Source organism: Carcharhinus amblyrhynchos, chromosome 15 (assembly GCF_965287045.1).
Source record: "Carcharhinus amblyrhynchos chromosome 15, sCarAmb.v2.hapA, whole genome shotgun sequence".
Classification (NCBI taxonomy): Eukaryota; Metazoa; Chordata; class Chondrichthyes; order Carcharhiniformes; family Carcharhinidae; genus Carcharhinus; species Carcharhinus amblyrhynchos.
Window position 1 is genome coordinate 32,929,220 of NC_137338.1, and position 19,671 is coordinate 32,948,890.

The 19,671-nt window shown below is 39.8% G+C and overlaps 1 protein-coding gene across 8 annotated transcripts in view; it reads right to left on the reverse strand.

Annotated features, from left to right (window-relative positions):
- wdr3 (WD repeat domain 3) overlaps positions 1 to 19,671 on the reverse strand; it is a 54,105-nt gene that overhangs the window by 23,460 nt on the left and 10,974 nt on the right. For all 8 annotated transcript variants that reach the window (XM_080203751.1, XM_080203754.1, XM_080203753.1 and 5 more), the window contains exons 7-11: positions 19,442 to 19,537; positions 15,081 to 15,182; positions 9,226 to 9,323; positions 3,492 to 3,602; positions 2,192 to 2,422 (exon numbers count right to left, since the gene is read on the reverse strand). In XM_080203751.1, coding sequence (XP_080059877.1) covers positions 2,192 to 2,422; positions 3,492 to 3,602; positions 9,226 to 9,323; positions 15,081 to 15,182; positions 19,442 to 19,537 — 638 coding nt within the window. The remainder of the gene's footprint in view (positions 1 to 2,191; positions 2,423 to 3,491; positions 3,603 to 9,225; positions 9,324 to 15,080; positions 15,183 to 19,441; positions 19,538 to 19,671) is intronic.

Sequence of the window (19,671 nt, forward strand, 5' to 3'; positions counted from 1 at the left end):
ATTTGGAAGCATGCCAGTAATTAGATGCAGGTGTGCAACTTTGAGTATCCTGTAAACACAGTCTCAGGGGAAGAGATTGAACCATCAGGAGGCGAGCAATCGGTGAGGCAGACTGAGTTGGAGTCACTTATGAGGAAATTTAGAGGCCAAATCTTTGAAAGTGAAGAGCTGAAATCCCTCCCAAGTGAGACAAGAGTTTCAATGCGATTGTAAGGCTTAGAGTGGTAATTGATATTTGAGTGGGTTGCTCAGAAATCCATGGGATCACCTGGGTCAAATCTGTCATTTAATGTGCTGTTTGATCACAGTTTGCCTGTTAATTTCTATTTACTGCATACTCTAACATTCAGAATCAACACAAAATAAATGTTATAAATTGTTTTACTTTTCTGACTTGGTAAATTAAAATTTATTTTTTTGTTTAAAGCCATGAAATCTTGAGCTTTTACTATTTTACAGGGTAACAGATTTCAAACTTTGTCTTGTTTAAAACTTACTGGTCCCTAACGAATTACAACATAGTTGATCCCCTGTGGCATTGCTCATGTGAAGACAAAATTAAAGGGCCAGTTTTAATCAGGAGAAGTTCTTGAACTGGCAGAACAAGTACAGAACATCAGAATTTCAGGTCCTGAAAGTTTCAACTGCTGGGTCTAATTTAATTGCCACAGGTTAACTTCCCATCCAGAAAGGTGATGGATGGTATTGTAGGGGAGGGACACAAAATAGTCGGTGACAGGTGTTGATCAGGAAGGCAGTTTTCACACAAATAGTGGTCAGGAGGGGAAGATGGGAATGCCTGGCAGGGAAGTGCATAACTTTCCTTGTGGAGCCCAGAGAAGCACTCTTGCTCAGCTGGGACACAAAAAGAGCATTACCTGTCAAGGGGAAGGCCACAGCATCTTAGCTGTGCAGGCCTCAGTGAGGATGGCGCAAATGTCCTTTAACATATTAGGGCTACAATTTACATGGAAGAGGAGAGTCCATTAACTTAATTGCCTGCTACTTACTTCATACTGTCCAGAATCGAACAGTGAGCAAAATGATAGCAGGCAAAGTAATACAAGAGGGAAGCAGCCCAGAGGCCAAAGCACCATAAGAACTTTTAATATTGAACATGAGTCTTAAAACTTTTGGAGAAATAGTCATTTTAAATAAAATCTTTAAAACAAATTATACTATTTTGTTCTTGTACAAGACATTGGTCTGGTCTCAGAATTCTGCATCCAATTCTGTGTCCTTCCAGGATGGGTGATATTAAGACTTCTAAAAAACAGCAGAGGATTGGCGGGGGGGGGGCGGTCACAAAATTTATTCCCAGTTTAAAACATCTTAGTTGCCAAAAGAGGCTCAAAAGAAATGGATTTCAATGTTTTACAAAAGCATTGGCGGAGGTGATTTGAACGACACATACAGAATAATGAAGAGATTAGAATATACTGTTTGACAGTTTATAAATAAATAGGTCAGGGAGGTTAAATGGTCATAATTTTAAATTATGCAAAGCCAAGTCTATGATAGATGAGATGGTTATTTGTCCAGGAATAGTGGACCTGCGGAGCAGGGTGCAGGTTCATGCAGTGAATTTCGATTCCTTGAATCCCTTCAAGTGAGAACTAGACGCATCTCTGGCTGGATTGGAGATGTACATAAATTCTGCACTACATAGGATTAATCAGGACCTCAGTAATCTCCTCAACCAGTGTTCATCACCTCAAGGAATCAGAGAGGAATTTTCCAGCTTTCCTCCCTTAACTGACTTAAGATTTAACCTCTCCCAGCAGATTGCATGGCATCCAGAGTAGGATGGGGTGCAGGTATCATGACGTGCAGGACGTCACAGTTTTGTGGTTCAAGTTGGATGGTTTATCTTTCGCAGCAGCCCATAGCAAGGAATATCTGAATCCTGATGAAGGTTGAAAATTTAAAATTATTAGAGATTAAATGAATAGTCTGAAAATTCGAAACAGATCAAATCTTAAATTTAAAAGATAAAAATTAAGGACCACAAAAACTTCCTGTTAGAAAAACAAGATAGCAGCCAATTTGCCAGACATGGCCATCGTTGCTCTGCTTACATATTTAGGTAAGATCTATATTAAGTATGGATATAAGAATTCAAAATGGGCAGAGGTTGACAAATAAAGGGTGACAAAGAAGTAGCAATGTCAAGTGGCAGATATATTCAAACCTGTTCCATATTTTGACTGTCTCAGCCGAAGCAGAGAGGACAGCTATATTGTCAGAACTGAAGGCAAGAGTTCTTGCATCTGTCCTGTGACCAGCAATGGTTATCCTGGCCATCTTGGTGCACTCCGGTGTTTTCACCATTATGTTCAGGCTGTAAGCTTCAACACTGTTGTTTTGCAGCAGCATCACAATCTTTAGTTCCCCATTTGGCAATAAAAGAAAACTGAAAGATCTAGAAAAAAAAAATGAGTCAGGGTCAAAAGGCCAAAGTTGCAATAAATTCTAATACAAGGCTGAAAACACCAAACTAGAATTTACACATTAGTTGAGTGACATATGTAAATTCAATATTAAAGACATTCTCTAAAAATGGCAGCAACAATGATTGTTCAGAAAAACAGTAAATCTAAACTCAATTTCATTCCCAGTTTCAATACAGTAGAGCTATACCAATGTTAGCAAAAGGAATTTATGCAGTTCCATTGATATAATGGTACTAGAGCTCACAATTAGGTAAGCAGCTGAACAGATTGCTTTGGAATTAGCTACAATCTACTGTGCTTTAGTGTATGCCTAAACTGCCGGATAAATCATTGTACAATAAAAATAAAATGCAATCCAACGAACTATCTTTTGTTTATTTTTATGCGTTCATGGGATGTGGATGTCAGGGCCTGCATTTACAGCCCATTCCTCAGGGCATTTAAGATTCAACCACATTGCTGTGACCCTGGAGTCACATGTAGGCCAGGTCAGGAAATGGACAACAGATTTGTTTCCCTAAAGAACATCAGTGAGACAGATGGGTTTTTACAACAATCGACAATGGTTTCATGGTCATCGTTAGACTTTTAACTTCAGGTTTTTACTGAATTCAAATTTCACCATCTGCCTTGGTGGGATTTAAACCTGGGTCACCTGTGTCTCTGAATTACTAGTCCAGTGACAATACCACTACATCACTGCCTTGCTGATAGAATAATGCATAAAACACATGTATTCACAAAGTTCAACACATTTTGTGATGTTTCAGACTTCCAAGCTTTTATTTTGAATAAAAACTCGTATTCGTTTTAATTTCCTCCTTAAATATCAGGACCATTTTTAAAAAAAGTGTTTGAAAGGAACGTTCCAATTTTTTCATGAGTTGCCAAATTTTGTATAATAATCGTTCATCTGGAATTTACTTATTTTTTGAAAAGTGCTTTTTTTAGCACTGATTAGAGATTGATTTAATGTTTAAGATGATGCCACAGATAACTGTTTCTTTCTGATTGGTCACGCAGCTGACCGAGTCTTACCTGATTTTTCCTGAAGCTTTGATATTTGTAATTTTCTCAATCTCATCCTTTAGCGTTCGTTCCACTGCAGGCTCCAAGTCAACATCAGCTTCCCCTGATTCAGCCATGCGTCTGTTAGATTATCCACAGCAAAATATTCAATTTCAGTAAAATGCAGCAAAATAAAATAAATTAAATCCACGTGCAAAGCATTCTTGTTTACTGTGGTCAGACAGTTTTATTTTCCAGACCACAACTGCAAATCAAAATCAAAGTTCAAGCTCCTTTTATCCTTCCATTACCCTAATATATACAATTACTTACCTAAATAACAGTGCCTAGCCTACCTTGCATTATACAAGCAGAGATGTTGGACATAAACTGAAGCACATTGTTCCATTGAGATTGATATGAGCAGACAGATGCAGTTCCTTACTTTTCCAGATAAATGTCCGTACTTTATCCAATCACGGTACTCCATTACTAGATTTTGAACAAAATGTGCTAGCACGTTGTAATTAACCAGTAGATCATGATGTTACATTTAAATAGGATTGATTACAACGGGGGTGCAAGGTAACATAGATTGGATTCCCTCTGGGATCCCATCCGCCCCATCCAGACACAACTTTTTGGTGGTACGATCGGGGCCACATATGGGAAGCTGTAGTAAGGACCTTAAGTGATCACTTAATGGTCACTCAAAGGTCTTTTCCTGCTCAGTCTCATATTTTGGACTAGCAGGCATTTGATGACTGAGAGTGAGAAATTGAAAAGGTTCTCATCCGCAATCTCAGGTGGGCAGCTCAGGGACCTGGAAGCTCCGCCTCTGGCTATTACATTGCTGTGACCGGAGGGGCTGTGAGCTGTTGACCATTCTGATTGATAGATGTCGCTTCATGGTAGGACATCTGTTCAAGTGCAGACAGGGCCCGTCTGCATCCCTACCAACTTGCAGGATGATGGGTGCCAAGCGCTCGCCATCCTAAAAATTCAGATCCGTAACTTTGCCAGATTCTGTCCCCCATTTCAGTTCATCTGATGCTAACACCCTCAACCATGCCTTTGTTATTTCTCGACTCAACTATTCAATGCATTCTTCACTGACTTCCCATTTTTGGTATACGAAGACCACTACATTAATGCAAAGTTTTGCTTTGACCAATGCTATAACTGTGTAATGTCCATGTTATGTTTGCTATTTAGCTATAAATTTAAAGGAACTATGAATCAGTGAATACCAAGGAGTAGAATCTAACTGTCACGTTTCCCACTCTATTCTCTTTAGCTAATGGAAAATTGAGGCTGTTAGTTGCAGAAACCAAATTTGTATCACCAAATATTCTAGATGGAAACATAAACCAATCCAACATCATTTTCTATCTGATCCGCTGTATTTACTGATATTAAATCAACTTGTTTACTTTTTAGAAATTAGTTTATTGAGCCATGGTTATAACAGCTGAACATATCTGCCACTTATTTCTGATATCTATTCATTACAAACTGCATTGAGTTTAAATAAAGCTTGAAAAATGAATAAAAGTAGCTGTCCAGTGTATTACAGGCACACAGATGGCAGTATTTCATTGCAGCAGTCTTTTTTTTGAACTAGTAAACACAAGGAATTTATTGTACTTGAGAAGTTGTGACAAAATAGCTGGCTGAAATTGCCATTAAACTGGGATTTGTGGCAAGACTTCCAAAAAATTTTACTTTTTAATAAGAAAGCAAGGCAATGTAATTAAAGGCAAAGAACTGAAGGGTGATAAATGTTTACGCATAATGGATTTATCTATAATTATGTTTATTGGGTTTTATATTTCTTTGAACATTTATTTGAAATTTCTGACTTCTGAGAACCTTGATTAGAGTGAGATGAAGCCTGGGGTCAGGGGAGCCTAAACATTCCTAATGGGGCCAGGAGGAACACAAAGGGAGTAAAAACAATTTTCCATAAATAGTTTCTTTTGTTCTGAGATTATCTTTCTCTTCTCTTTAACTGGTGGGAAAAGTGTAACAGCTATCCTAAACAGGTGAGAGGTAAAAACTGCAGTTGGGGTTTAATGGGATAATCAAACCCCAATCCAATAAAATCACCCTTACAACATCTGCAGTCTTTCCTGAAACAACTAACAAAACTCTGGTTCCCAATAAATCTCAGTGCTCCTCATGATGTGCCAGACAGAAGTGTATGGGGCCATAGAAACGAAGAGTACATAACGACGGAGTAAACTGTACAGATCTGGTACCATCTAACACTTTTTTCTCTGCTCCTACATCTCTGCTAAATCACAAGGAACAATGAAAGGAACGTTTAGCGTGGTAAACGCAGTGAGACAGAAGCTCCTTACAGAATCCAGACATGAATCTAGTCCAGCTACCACTTTGTGGACTTAAATCTACAAGTTTCTCTCTCAATCAGCAATTATCTAGGAATCAAACAGAATTAAGCTAATGCATAGTTTAGATGCAATGATACATAATACCTTCAACTATTATGAAGTCATTTCAGGTGAGAGAAACTGGCCAGATTTATGCATTGCATTCAACTCTCCACATTCCTGGCCATTACAGCATATTTGCTGCCAGCAGGAGTGCCTGTGTTGCTTTCAATTACTTGCTTAAGTAACGGTAGCTTTCTTTTGTTCAGATTTTAATGCCACTTTTCCTAGCAAAGTTCATCGGCAAAAAAAAAGACTTGAAAAACAATTCATAATCATAAATCATTTAGATAATTTACTTTTTAATTTGTACTAAAGCAAACATAAAATATCCATACAGAGCTATTTGGAAGCCTGCTGAATACAGTGTCATAGCAGGACACAAATGAGAGTCTGCCAAGAACTGAATGTTCCTTACTGCTGCGTTTTAAAACACGACAGTTCACTTGATGTGGATTCTGTCGCCATTTCATTTTGTGTTGCAGCTCCATAAACACCACCACTGTAGTCCCTCTATTTTCCAGGGTTGGAATTCAGTTTTCCAGTTTTATTTTGAGTTTGCTTGCCGTTCCTGAAAGTGGCAACGGAGGATAGGCATGTTTCTACGTTCAATAGTGGCTCTACAGCATCTTAACTGTGTGATTAAACAGAGTGCTTTTCAAATCATCTGCATCAGCACAGCCAAAGCCAACATACTATGTCAACCTTCCACACTCACTTTCAGAAAGTGCTGTGCGGTAGTGAACAGGTCGGCACCCTGGACAACTTTGTCTCTGCAGCTCAGAGCCCCACTGAGATCAACTGCAGTTACTTCACCAGTATTCTGGTGGAACTAATTTAGCACAAGATGGGAATCAAATCTGAAACCTCTTGAATCACTGCCACACCACAAAGTGCACACCGCCATGAGGCACCAATTGAGAGAAGACAGGGGAAAGATTTCGCACTGAATGTTTTTCTTTTAAAAAAAGGTTTTTCAAATACCAATCTCAAATTGAGAATTTGCTGGAAGTCACTTAAGAAAATTCTCGAATTTTTATTTGTCAACTTTTTGCCAACATCATCACCTCAAAGCCATGAAAATCCCTAAATAGAGAAGATCAACTGCTAGTGCACAGCACAGTTAAATCAACAACATGTCCTGATCCTTCCACGCTGACACTATGGTTATGAAAGCCCAACAATGCCTCTACTTTCTCAGGAGGTTAAAGAAATTTGGCATGTCCACTACTATTCCCACCATCTTTTACAGATGTACCATAAAAAGCATCCTTTCCAGATGTATCATAGCTTGGTATGGTTCCTGCTCTGACCAAGACCATTAGAAACTACAAAGGATCGTGAACAAAGCCCAGACTACCAGCCTCCTATCCACTGACTCCGATTACACTTCCCACTGTCTCGAGAAAGCAGCAAGGGCCTCACGTACTCCAGACGTACTCTCTTCCACCTTCTTCCGTTGGGAAAAAGATACAAAAGTCTGAGATCGTGTACAACTGACTCAAGAACAGCTTCTTCCCAGCTTCCATCAGATTTTTGAATGGATCTACCATACATTAAACTGATCTTTCTCTATACCCTAGCTATGACTTCAACACTATATTCTGCACCCTCTCCCTTCCTTCTCCCCATGTATTCTGTGAATGGTACGCCTTGTCATCTTAACATGTGCCAATAATAAATCAAATTTTTAGCTGAGCAGTATATACTTTATTATCTTTATAAGATAGATATGGTTGTGAAAGACTACAAAGCTGTCCACTATCTACAGGGGGCAAAACAGGAGTATGATGGAATATTCTCCATTCACTTGGATAAGTGAGGCTCCAAAAAACTTAAAAAAAAACTCAACACCATCCAGTACAACACAGCCTGCTTGATTGGTACCACATCTACCCCCTCCATTTCAGACACATAGTTGCAGCAGTGTGCACCATCTATAAGATGCACTGTAGCAACTCACCAAGGTAACTTCAACCCTATTGTCCAAACCAGCAACCTCTACCATCTGAAAGGGCAAGGACAGCTTACGTATGAAAACACAACCTCTTAAGGTCACACACTATCGTGACTTGGAATTATGTCACCATTCCTTCACTGTCGAATCCTGGGGCTACCTCACAAATCATCAGCACTACATGGACTGCAGCAATTCAAGAAAGCAGCTTACCACCACCTTCTCAAGGGCAATTAGGGATGGGCAATAAATTGCTGGTTGAGCCAGTGATGCCCACATTCCATGAAAGAATAAAAAAAAAGCCAACCTTTCAGAAAGAAGTTGCAATCCCCCAATTACGGGTTAAGGATTTGAGTTTTTTGCCTCCCACATAACTCCTTCCACTTGTTGATCAACTTTTTATATGAAAATCTTCCGGACATAGGTAATTTGTCAGTGCATTCCCTCTCCCTGTTGTCATCATTTAATTTGATGTAGCATTGCAGCTTTACCTTTTCTAACTTTTCTAATCTTAAAAGACATCTATGAGGCTGCCTGTAAGCCATCCAAACTGCCAAGCCTTTCATTAAGGCAAGGGTTATTTTTCTTCCTCACTTCTATCCCATATCAAGGGATTGAATGTTTGCCTTGTGATCTGTGACACAATTAAATAAGGCACTCAAGATGTGAATCATAGAACCCTACAGTGCAGAAAGAGGCCCTTCAGCCCATTGAGTCTGCACCAAACACAATCCCACCCAGGCCCTACCCCCATATCCCTACATATTGTACCCACTAATCCCTCTAACCTACACATCCCTGGACACTAAGGGGCAATTTCTTAGCATGGCCAATCAACCTAACCTGCACATCTTTGGACTGATCATAGAGCCATAGAATTTCTACAGTGCAAAAGGAGGCCATTCAGCCCATTGAACCTGCACCAACAATAATTCCACCCAGGGCCTATCCCTGTACCCCATGTATTTACCCTGCTAACCCAAATACGGAGGACCAATTTAACAATTTAAGAGCCAATCAACCTAACACGTATATCTTCGGAGTGTGGGAGGAAACTGGAGCACCCAGAGGAAACCCTCACAGACACAGGAAGAACGTGCTAACTCCAAAGTGACCTGAGGCCGGAATTGAGCCCGAGTACCTGGTGCTGTGAGGCAGCAGTGCTAACTTCCATATTGCTAACTGCAAGCATCTGCTGTAAGCCAATAATGCTTATTGCAATTTGAAGAAATATCCTATGAGATATTGGTATTTCAATACTGAAGCAGCCTTTACTTAGACATTTGCTAGTTCCAACAAGAGACTTTCCCTTTAATAATATTTCTGGAGTCAAATAAATCATACTTTCACTCACTTTGCCTTTTTCTTTGCTTTCTTTTGTTTCTTTTCAATCTTCTGATTCACTTCCTCTTCAGTTAGGATTTTAAAAACTTCAAGAACACCATCTGTGCCCTGTAAAACAGTATCAATACAAGATTAAAATGGTTTAGAGCTGTGATAAGGAGATTTTTTTTCTGTCAAAGGGTAATTAATTTGCAGAAGTCTCTTCTCAGAGAGCAGTGGAGGCTGGGTCAAATATGTTTTAGTCTGAGTTAGATAGATTATTGATCAGCAAGGAAGTCAAGGGTAATGTCAGAATTATTAACTGGCAGAGCTGGCAAATGGGCGACTCCTGCTCCTAATGCACTTGTGTGTGGGACCCAATCACTGAAAACTGGAGCCAATTCACTATAATCTGCCAAGACTTGGACTTCACTGCACTCTCCTGGGTAGCAAGTAGTACTGTATTAAACCTCGTTAATTAATATATCTGTTTTATTCTATTTTGCAAGAACTCTTGAAGAACTCTTGTTTGGACTTAATTCAATGAGGAACTCATTATAAACAGAAAACATAACAGCCTGAATGAGCAGAACAGCAAGTTGTCAAATTAATTTCCAAATATTAATTAATCTAAATAAGGTTGTTCTGAGTCTATTTCCTAAAGTACTTTGCTAAATGAAAAACACTTTTCACAATAACTGCATGTTTGATTCTCAACATGCTAATGTTGAATGGCTTCAGGAAGATCAACGTCTCATTAGTTTTTTTTCTTTCTATGTAGTGGCCAAGTATTGCAACATCTTGAATTTAAAGTTAATTATAGTGTAACATCTCACTCAATAAGAAAAATGCCTTTGGCTTGAGAGCTTTTATTAATGTGAAGAATTGTGGAATTTAGTTTTCTACCAGAGATTGGAAATCACCAGCCTTTTCACTTATCTTCCCAGTTTAAATATCTCATTCTGTTTTGACGTGACAGATTAATAAAGAGTAATAAATAATAGCACTGCAGAATCTACCTCATTAACTTTCTGTCAAAATTACAAGTTCCCACTCGCATGTACATCCTCTGCAGCCAAGTCTTCTGGAATAAAAAAATTTGTGCATCATGCTCAGGTGCTCCTTCTCCACTCTGAATCCCCAGGACCTGCTGAACTCAGTGAAAGCTCAGCTCCACTTATCAGCCTCTCCATGCTAGGCCTGCCAAACCCCAGCTCCTCCCTTCAGTCCTTCCCCATTGGGCCTTCAGAAGCCCATTCCTGCTGCTCCTTTTCCCAGGCCTGCCAAACCCTAGTTCCACTGCTCCTGTCCTGGACCTGCCAAACTCCAGCTCCACTGCTCCCTCCCCACCTCCTGGACCTGCCAAACCACAGCTCCACTGTTCCCTCTCCCTCCTGACCCTCCCAAACCTGCCAAACCGCTCCATTGCCTCCTCTCCAGGGACCTGCAAACCTCTAGCTCTATTACTCCCTCTCTTGGGCCTGCTGAACCCCATCTGAACTGCTCCCTTGTTTTCTGGGCCCTGTAACTCCACCTAACGGCCAACAGCAGATTGTACCCTCGCTGCAGGATGAGTGGCAGCTCCATACAAGCTTGATCTTGGCCTCGTTAATGGAGGAGATTTCTTAGGCTTTCTGCAATTCTCTCTTGCCACTTTGACTGTGTTGTAGGTAGCCAAGGGGAGGCAGAGGTCAGAAAAAATATTAAAAGGGCTGAATTCCGTTATTCCAAAGTAGAATTTCTCCAAATTGCAGAAATTTCACGTCCCTGAGTATTGATTACATGTTATTAATTTTTGCACTGCTGCCTCACATTGCCAGGGACCCGGTTTGATTCCAGCCTTGGGCGACTGTGTGAAGTTTGCATGTTTGTTCTGTGTCTACGTAGATTTCCCCGGGTACTCCGGTTTCTTCCCACAGTCCAAAGGTGTGGCAGGTTAGGTGGATTGGCCATGTAAAATTGCCCCTTAAGTGTCCAAAGATGTGTAGTTTAGGTGGGTTAACCATGGTAAATGCACAGGGTTACAGGGAGAGGGCAGAGGGGTGGGCCTGGCTAAGATGCTCTGTCAAAGAGTTGGTGCAGATTCGATGGACTATATGGCCTCCTTCTGCACTGAAAGGATTCTATGATATGCAAAAATGCATGTAGGAAAATGAGAGAGGAGAGGCAAAGCACACAAGAGAGGACATATGAAAAATAGAGACCAAAAGAGAAAATGCTGGAAAATCTCGGCAGATCTGGCATCATCTGCAAGGAGAGAAAAGAGCTGATGTTTTGAGTCCAGATGACTCTTTATCAAAGTCGCAGATGCTGCCAGACCTGCTGAGATTTTCCAGCATTTTCTCTTTTGTTTTCAGATTCCAGCATTTGCAGTAATTTGCTTTTATCCAATGTGAAAATAAGAGACTGAAAGTTGCTCTTGTTGAGTATTCAGTCCTTTAAAAATGTTGAATTTTGAAACCAATGAACTAAGCAGCTTGTGTTCTGTTGACAGAAAGGATCGATTTGAATGATCTTCATCTGTGAAAGAAACAATGCAACACAGTCAGACAGTGGGACTAATTTTAAAAGATAAAAAAAGGAAATTATTTTGTACATGATGCCACTCTTCAGAAATGGTGTCAATTGAATGCCCTGCAGATCAATGCATGTAAAATCAAAGAGCTTTTTTATATAGCAGTGGCCTGCACATGTGTGAACCTCTGTATTTTAATGATAAATCAGTAGAGGTTCTAATGTGTTTCAAGTATCTGGAAACACATAAGACCAGAAGATAAGCTTCTCAAAGAACACCAACTGTATTCCAAACCTTTTCAGATTATAAAACGAATCTGGTTACACTGAAAAGGTTTGGAATGACTCAAGATGTTTTAGAGAAAGTATAGAAAAGTTTGGTAGAGAGTATTCTAACATTCAATGTGACAGTCTGGTGTGGTAATCCAAGTGTGAAATGGAAATATGAGCCAGCCAAAATTGTCAACACTGCCTGTAAAACCATTGCTTGAGAGCAGACACAGATTCATTGAATCCTACAGTGCAGGAGGCCATTCGGCCCATTGAGTCTGCACTGACCACAATCTCACCCAGACCCTATCCCCATAACCCCGTGCATTTACCATAGCTAGTCCCCCTGACACTAAGGGGCAATTTAGAATGGCCAATCCACCCAACCCAAACATCTTTGGACTGTAGGAGGAAACTGGAGCACCCAGAGACTGATAACCTATTTAATATTACAGTTAAGGGGAAAGTTCAACCCGTCATCAGTGATCCCTCTTATGCTTTATATCCTCAATTTAAAAGACTGCTTTTGGGCCAATGTTTACAATGCCTATTGCCAAGAAAAATCTGTTCAGATATTTTGTTCCCACTGCTATAAGCTTACAAAACAATGTAAACTCAACCTGCTGTTTCTATTTATTTAATTTACTCAACTGCAGTAAGTACTGTAATGACAGTGCAATGTGTCACCGCTATATGGTATGGATGTATTTTATATGTACAAATGTATGAAAGTAGCTTTACATGAAATATTCACTGTTTTTAAACTAATGACAGTATGATTATATGTTATACTGGAGATGAGACTAAAGGCAAATTTCCACCTTTGCTTGGACAATAAAATTCTATTTTGTCTTTTCTCGATCTTTTATTTTTTAAAAAAGCAAGCAAAATTAATTCAAAGGTAACAGATAGAAAGAGAGGGGAGGAAGCAAGAAGAAAGAAAGGAGGATACAAATTTAAAGTGAAGACTTTATGTCACCTGCTCTTGGAGAGACTGAGCGACGGTGGGGGAGATAGTGGGATGAGGGGGAGATGTGTGGCAGTAGAGAAAGATGGATGGAACCATACAGAAATTGAGTGGGCGGTTTAAAGGGGAAGCAGTAAATGTAGTAATGGGACTGAGAAGTCGGCAGGAAAGAAGGTGGGCCAGGGAGGTGAATGGTAAAAGGGCATGATGTACCTTAAATTTATCTGCAGTTGCTGTTTGAGAGTTTTCTGATTTCACAGAGTTGATTTGGAACAATGGATAGTTTAATAATCAAACTCTGAAGATAGCGAAGTATTCTCAATCGGAATCTTCCCTGAGCCTTACTTCTGCTTTAGATATGTTTGCATTTACGTAGCATCTTTCACATCACTGGGACATATCAAAGTGTTTCACAGCCAACTTATTACTTTTTGAAATGCAGGTGTTAATACTTTCCTCAGCAAAGCTGTAGTCAACTTGTGCTAACAAGTTGTTAATCTGACATTAATTTTACAATTATGCAATCAGATTTGAGATAAATGCTAGCATTTAATATACTGCATACATTACATACAGGTTTACCCTGACACATTTTCTTCTTCCAATACCATGCCCTAAGAAGGCACTAGCAATCATATTTACGCTTGACAAGATATTGCCTTCTGCAGACACATGATGGCCAGGCGTCCTCCTGCTCTTACAGCCTGATATTGGTATATGTTGGAAGGATTTACAAGTTGATGCTCAATCTGTTTAGCTGCATACGAACACACCTTCCTTGACCTTCAGGTCGTGGAGTGGGACTTGAAGGAGAAGCCTGAGGCAGAGCCACTGCCTGCTGAGTCACAAGGCCTTCTAGCCTGATGCTACTCAGAAATGAAAAGATAAACATGCAAAATAATTTTCCAAAATTAATTAGCAACTTACTTTAAATGACTGAATATTACAAAATGTGGGCCAAGTCCTATTTATTTATCAACAAAATGTGATGAAAAATCATATTTTTTCAATATCATATTTTTTCAATATTTTCCAAATATCACTGTGGTATACTGTGGTATAGGGGTTAGGTGTGAAAGCAAGTATTTTGAAGTGGAAATATGCAACACTATGATGGGATACCAGTAAGCTGCTTGAATGTAAATTTGCATTGGGAAGATGCGGGGCGGGGGAGGAGGAGGAGGAGGAGAGGAGTGGTTTGAAGTTTAACTCTCATGTTTCAAAAGGAAAGTGTAAAATTGGCAAAGGTCATAAATGAATAAAGCAAAGTACTAATTTTGTTTTACCCAAAAACAGCAGCCATACAAATAACATGAAAGATCTACATATTCTGGGACAGGGAACTTCCAGAGATGCAAAATCAATAGATTTAAAGATTAAAGAAAGATTGAAAGCTGCACAAGTGTAGCCATGCGATCCTGAAGAGCATGTGGGGGAGCAGTGGTGGTGTAATTGACTAGTAATCCAGAAATCCAGGGTAATGCTCTGAGGACCCAGGTTTGAAACCTGCCATAGCAGATGGAATTAAAATCCAATAAACTATCTCAGAAGTCTAATGATAGCCATGAGGTGATAGTTGGAAAAACACATCTGGTCCTTCAGAGGAAGGAATGTGCCATTCTTACCTAGTCTGATTACAGAAGTGATTCTTAATCCCCCGTCACTTAGTTCCAGGGGCAATAAATGTTGGCTTAACCTAATGTTCACATCCAATAAATGAATTTTTAAAAATATGAGCTGAAACAGACCTAAGAAGAAAGCAGCTTGCACCTCCAGAGAAGACTGCAAGGTATTGATGCAAGTTTTGGCTTTCCAGTATTGAATGCCTGTGTAATTCTTCCCCTGTGAATGTTTGTGGTAATTATTTTTACGGAGAAAATCTATCAGGACTGTTGCCTAAAAAAGTGTTCGAATAAGCAGAGCTACTGTTAACTGTTTAAATGTAATCTCGCGCATCCTTTTCTAAATAAGTGTTTAAATTTAATATTTAAAATCTCTCTAAGTGGTTTGAAAGTTTTGTTCTGACATCTTCTCATAACAAAATACAAATTTCAAATCATTGTGATAGCTTGTCAAAGTTTCCCTTTGGGATTTGGACTGTCCAGCAATTACCATATCACAACAATGATACTTACATGACAGGCGACAATTCTACTGCTGATATCCACTGCTAAGGTAACAACACGATCCCTGCCCTCCCGAAATAAAGAGCCAATTTTCTGACATGCCAGTAAACGCTGTGAAGAAAATAGAGAAGGATTACAATCACAACAAGCTTTAAACCAGAGCTATGATAGCATAATATATTTCAGCTAACAACCCAAATTCAAAATTTATCACAACACAGCTCCACAGAAAAAGTGGTAAAAGGACTTCCACTGACCACTTGGATTTCATTTTTTTTCTCCATTTCCAAAATATTTTTAATAAACTTCAATTTCATTCAGAATTTCTTTCCTTTTTTTTCTTCACACTAGTTGCTCATTCCAAAGCCTTATCCTCAGAAAGCAATGCCTGGAACTCATTCTGCTTTCATAATTTTCAATAGTATTACTCCACAATTTAGTGAATTCCCCACCAGCACCATCCTGGGAGTTACCATTGATTAGAAATTTAACTGGATCAACCATGTAAATACGACAGCTACAAGGGCAGGCTAGATGCTAAGAATTTTACGGCAGGTAATTCACCTCTCAACCACCAAAGGGCCTGTCTTCCATCTAAAAAGCAAAAGTCAGGGGGGTGTGTGATGGAATATTCATTTGCTGGATGAAGTGCAGCTCCAATAACACTGAATAAGTTTGGCAGCAACCAGGCTACAGCTGCCTGCTTGATTTAGAATGCCATTCACCACCATAAATATTCACTCATTCCACCAATAACTTAACCAGCCTTTGTTAATAGTTGAAATGCTCAGGCCCTGGTAACATCTTGGTGAATCTCCTCTGCACTCTTATTAGTGCAATCACATTCTTCCTATAATGTGGCAACCAAAACGGCACACAGTACAGTAGCTGTAGCCTAACGAGCATTTTGTATAGCTCCATCATAACCTCCCTACTGTTATATTGGGACGTCTTGTTGATTGAATACAAGAGTTGGGATGTGTTGTTGAAGTTGTACAAGGCATAGGTAAGGCCACACTTGGAATACTGTGTGCAATTCTGGTCACCCTATTATAGAAAGGATATTATTAAACTAGAAAGAGTGCAGAAAAGATTTACTAGGATGCTACAGGACTTGACGGATTGAGTTATAAGGAGAGGCTGAATTGACTGGGACTTTTTTCTCTGAAGTGTAGGAGGCTGAGGGGTGACCTTATAGAGGCCTATAAAATAATGAGGGGCACAGACAAGGTAGATAGTCAGTATCTTTTCCCAAATGTAGGGGAGTCTAAAACTAGAGGACATAGGTTAAGGTGAGAGGGGAGAGATACAAAAGTGTCCAGAGTGGCAATTTTTTCGCAGAGAGTGGCGAGTGTCTGGAACAAGCTGCCAGAGGTTTTAGTAGAGGCTGGTACAATTTTATCTTTTAAAAAGCATTTAGATAATTACATGGGTATGATGGGTATAGAGGGATATGGGCCAAATGCGGACAATTGGGATAAGCTTAGGGGTTTTTAAAAAAAGGGTGGCATGGACAAGTTGGGTCGAAGAACTTGTTTCCATGCTGTAAACCTCTACAACTCTATATCCTATGCCTCGGCTAATAAAAACAAGTATCCCATGTGCCTTTTTAACACTTTATCTACCTGCCTTCAGGGATCTTTGGACATGCACCCGAAGATCCGTCTGGTCCTCTGTACCTCTTAGTGTCCTACACTTCCTCCAAGATGGCGCCAGAGCGAGGCGACTTCTTGCAAGCTTTGCCCAGCATACCTTCCAATTATACATTTTATTCTTGTTCTATGCTTCTAAAACTTTTTTCTAACTCTTTTAAACTCTCTAACAATGTTTTAATTCAATCTCTTGATTTTTTTCTACACCCTATGACTGTAACACAATATTTTAAACTCTCTCCTTCCCTATGTACAGTATGCTTTGCCTGTATTGCACGCAAGAAACAATACTTTTCATTGCATACTAATACATGTGACAATAATAAATCAAATCAAATATAAACAGGCACAGCAGTGTGTATCATCTACTAGACATATCATAAGTATGGATTTCTAAGGGGAAAATTAACTTGGAGTTCTTTGAAGAGGTAACAGAAAGGGTTGATGAGGTGTACATGGGTTTTTAAAAGGCATCCGATATAACGCCACATTACAGACTTGTGAGAAAAGTTATAGCAGCATGGATATAAAATTGGTTAAGTAATAGGAAAGAAGGTGTAATGATCAATGGACATTTTTAGGGCTGAAAGAAGATTTGTATTGGAGTTCCTCAGGGGTTGGTACTGCGACCTTGTCTTTTTCTGATTTATATTAAGTTTATTTATTTATTAGTGTCACAAATAGGCAAACATTAACATTGCAATGAAATTACTGTGAAAATCCCCCAATCGCCATTCTCTGGCGCCTGTTCAGGTACACAGAGGGAGAATGTAGCATGGCCAATGTATCTAACCAGCACAACTTTCGGATGGTGGGAGGTAACCGGAGCACCTGGAGGAAACCCATGCAGAAAATGGGGAGAACATGCATATTCCGCACGTGCAGTGACCCAAGCTGGAAATTGAACATAGGTCCCTGGTGCTGTAAGGCAGCAGTGCTAACCACTGTGCCACCATGATCTAGATCTGGTTGTGCAGGCAAAATTTTCAAAATTTGCAGATGACACAAACATTGTAAGTTATGAGAGGGACAGGGTAGAACTTCAAAAGGATAAAGACAAGTTGGTAGAACGGGCAGATAGATGGCAGATGAAGTTTAATGCGGAGAAATGTGTAGTGATGCACTTTGGTAGGAAGAATATGGACATATAATGTAAAAGAAGAGATACAATTCTTAAGAGGGTGAAGGACGAGAGGAACCTGGATATGTTCATAGATCATTGAAGGTAGCAGGACAGGTAGAGAGAGCAGATAATAAGTCACAGGAGTCACAGAAACCCTACCGTACAGAGGCCATTCTGCCCATCAAGTCTGCACCGACCACAATCCCACCCAGGCCCTACCCCCATATCCCTACTCTAATCCACTAACCTATGCTTCTATGGTCAATTTAATATGGCCAGTCAACCTAACCCGCACACCTTTGGAATGTGGGAGGAAACCCACGCAGACACAAGGAGAATGTGCAAACTCCACACAGACAGTGACCCAATCCGGGAATCGAACCCTGGTCCCTGGAGCTGTGAAGCAGCAGTGCTAACCACTGTGCTACCTTGCTGCCCAAAGCTTAAAGTATCCTGGCTTTATTAATAGAGGCATACAATACAAGGGGGTTATGCTGAATTTATAGATCTCAGCTGGAGTACTGTGTACAGTTCTAGATGCCAAAACATAAAAAGAACATGAATGCATGGGACGGAGTGCAGAAGAAGTTTACAAAAATGGATAAAAGGTTGAGAAACTTCAGTTATGAGGATTGACTGGAGAGTTGAGACATTTCGCCTTGAAGGGAAGGCAGCTAAGATTCGATAGAGATGAATGTTCAAAATCATGAGTAGGCAGGACAGATTAGACAGGAGAAATTGTTCCTGCTTGTAAAAGGGTTGTGAACGAGAGAGCACAGATTTCAAGTGATTTGCAAAAGAAATAAAAGTGATGTGGGGGGAAACTTTTTCACATGAGTGCTCAAAGCCGGAAGTATGGAAGAGGTGGGTTCAATTGAAGCATTCAAGAGGGGATTAGATGATTATTTGAATAGAAGGAATGTGCAAGGGTACAGGCAAAAGGCAGGGGAATGGCACTAAGTCATAACACTCATTTGGAGAGCTGGTGCAGGCACAATGGGCTGAATGACTTCCTTCTGTGCTACAGCAATTCTGTGATTCTGAACACCTCACCACGTTGTTCTGACAGCACCTTTCAAACCAGCCTCCTGAATAAAGGAAGATAAAGGATAACTTGCAGGTGGTGGTGTTCCCATTTAAGCCACAAACCACCCTGATACTATTCCTTCACTGTAGCTCGGTCAAAATCCTGGAACTCACTCCCTAACAGCACTAGATGTGTACATATTTGATATGAACTGCACAAGTTCAAGAACGTGGCAAGCACCACCCCCTCAAAGGTAATTAGGGATTGCAAATAAAGTTTAAAGTTTATTAGTGTCACAAGTAGGCTTACATTAACACTGCGATGAAGTTACTGAGAATATGCTGGCCTTGCCAGCAATACCTCAACCCATGAATATAATAAAATAAAAAAATGCTTGCAAGTTCAGATGAAGGTTGAAAGGCATTAACAATTTACTTGTTCTGCAAATACTGATGCGAGATTGCAAACAGGCTGTACTTTAAATAATATAAGCAACTCTGTTCAATTCAAACTGATCTCGGGAACATGAATAAGGAACAGCAAAATACATTACAGAATTGGGATTCACCTCTTCTGGATTTTCATTCAATTCGTCTTCAGTTACTTCAACATTTTCAAAGGGATTTTTTGTCTTTTTTACATCTGGTTCTCCAACTTCTTTCTCCTGAGAAATAATCCACAACACAGCATATGGAACAAATAAATAAAGGCACCTTTCTGTCTTTTGCGCACTGATATATTGTCAAAGATTAATTCAACTGACCATTTCAGAATTACCGTCATCTGAACTGTGATGAA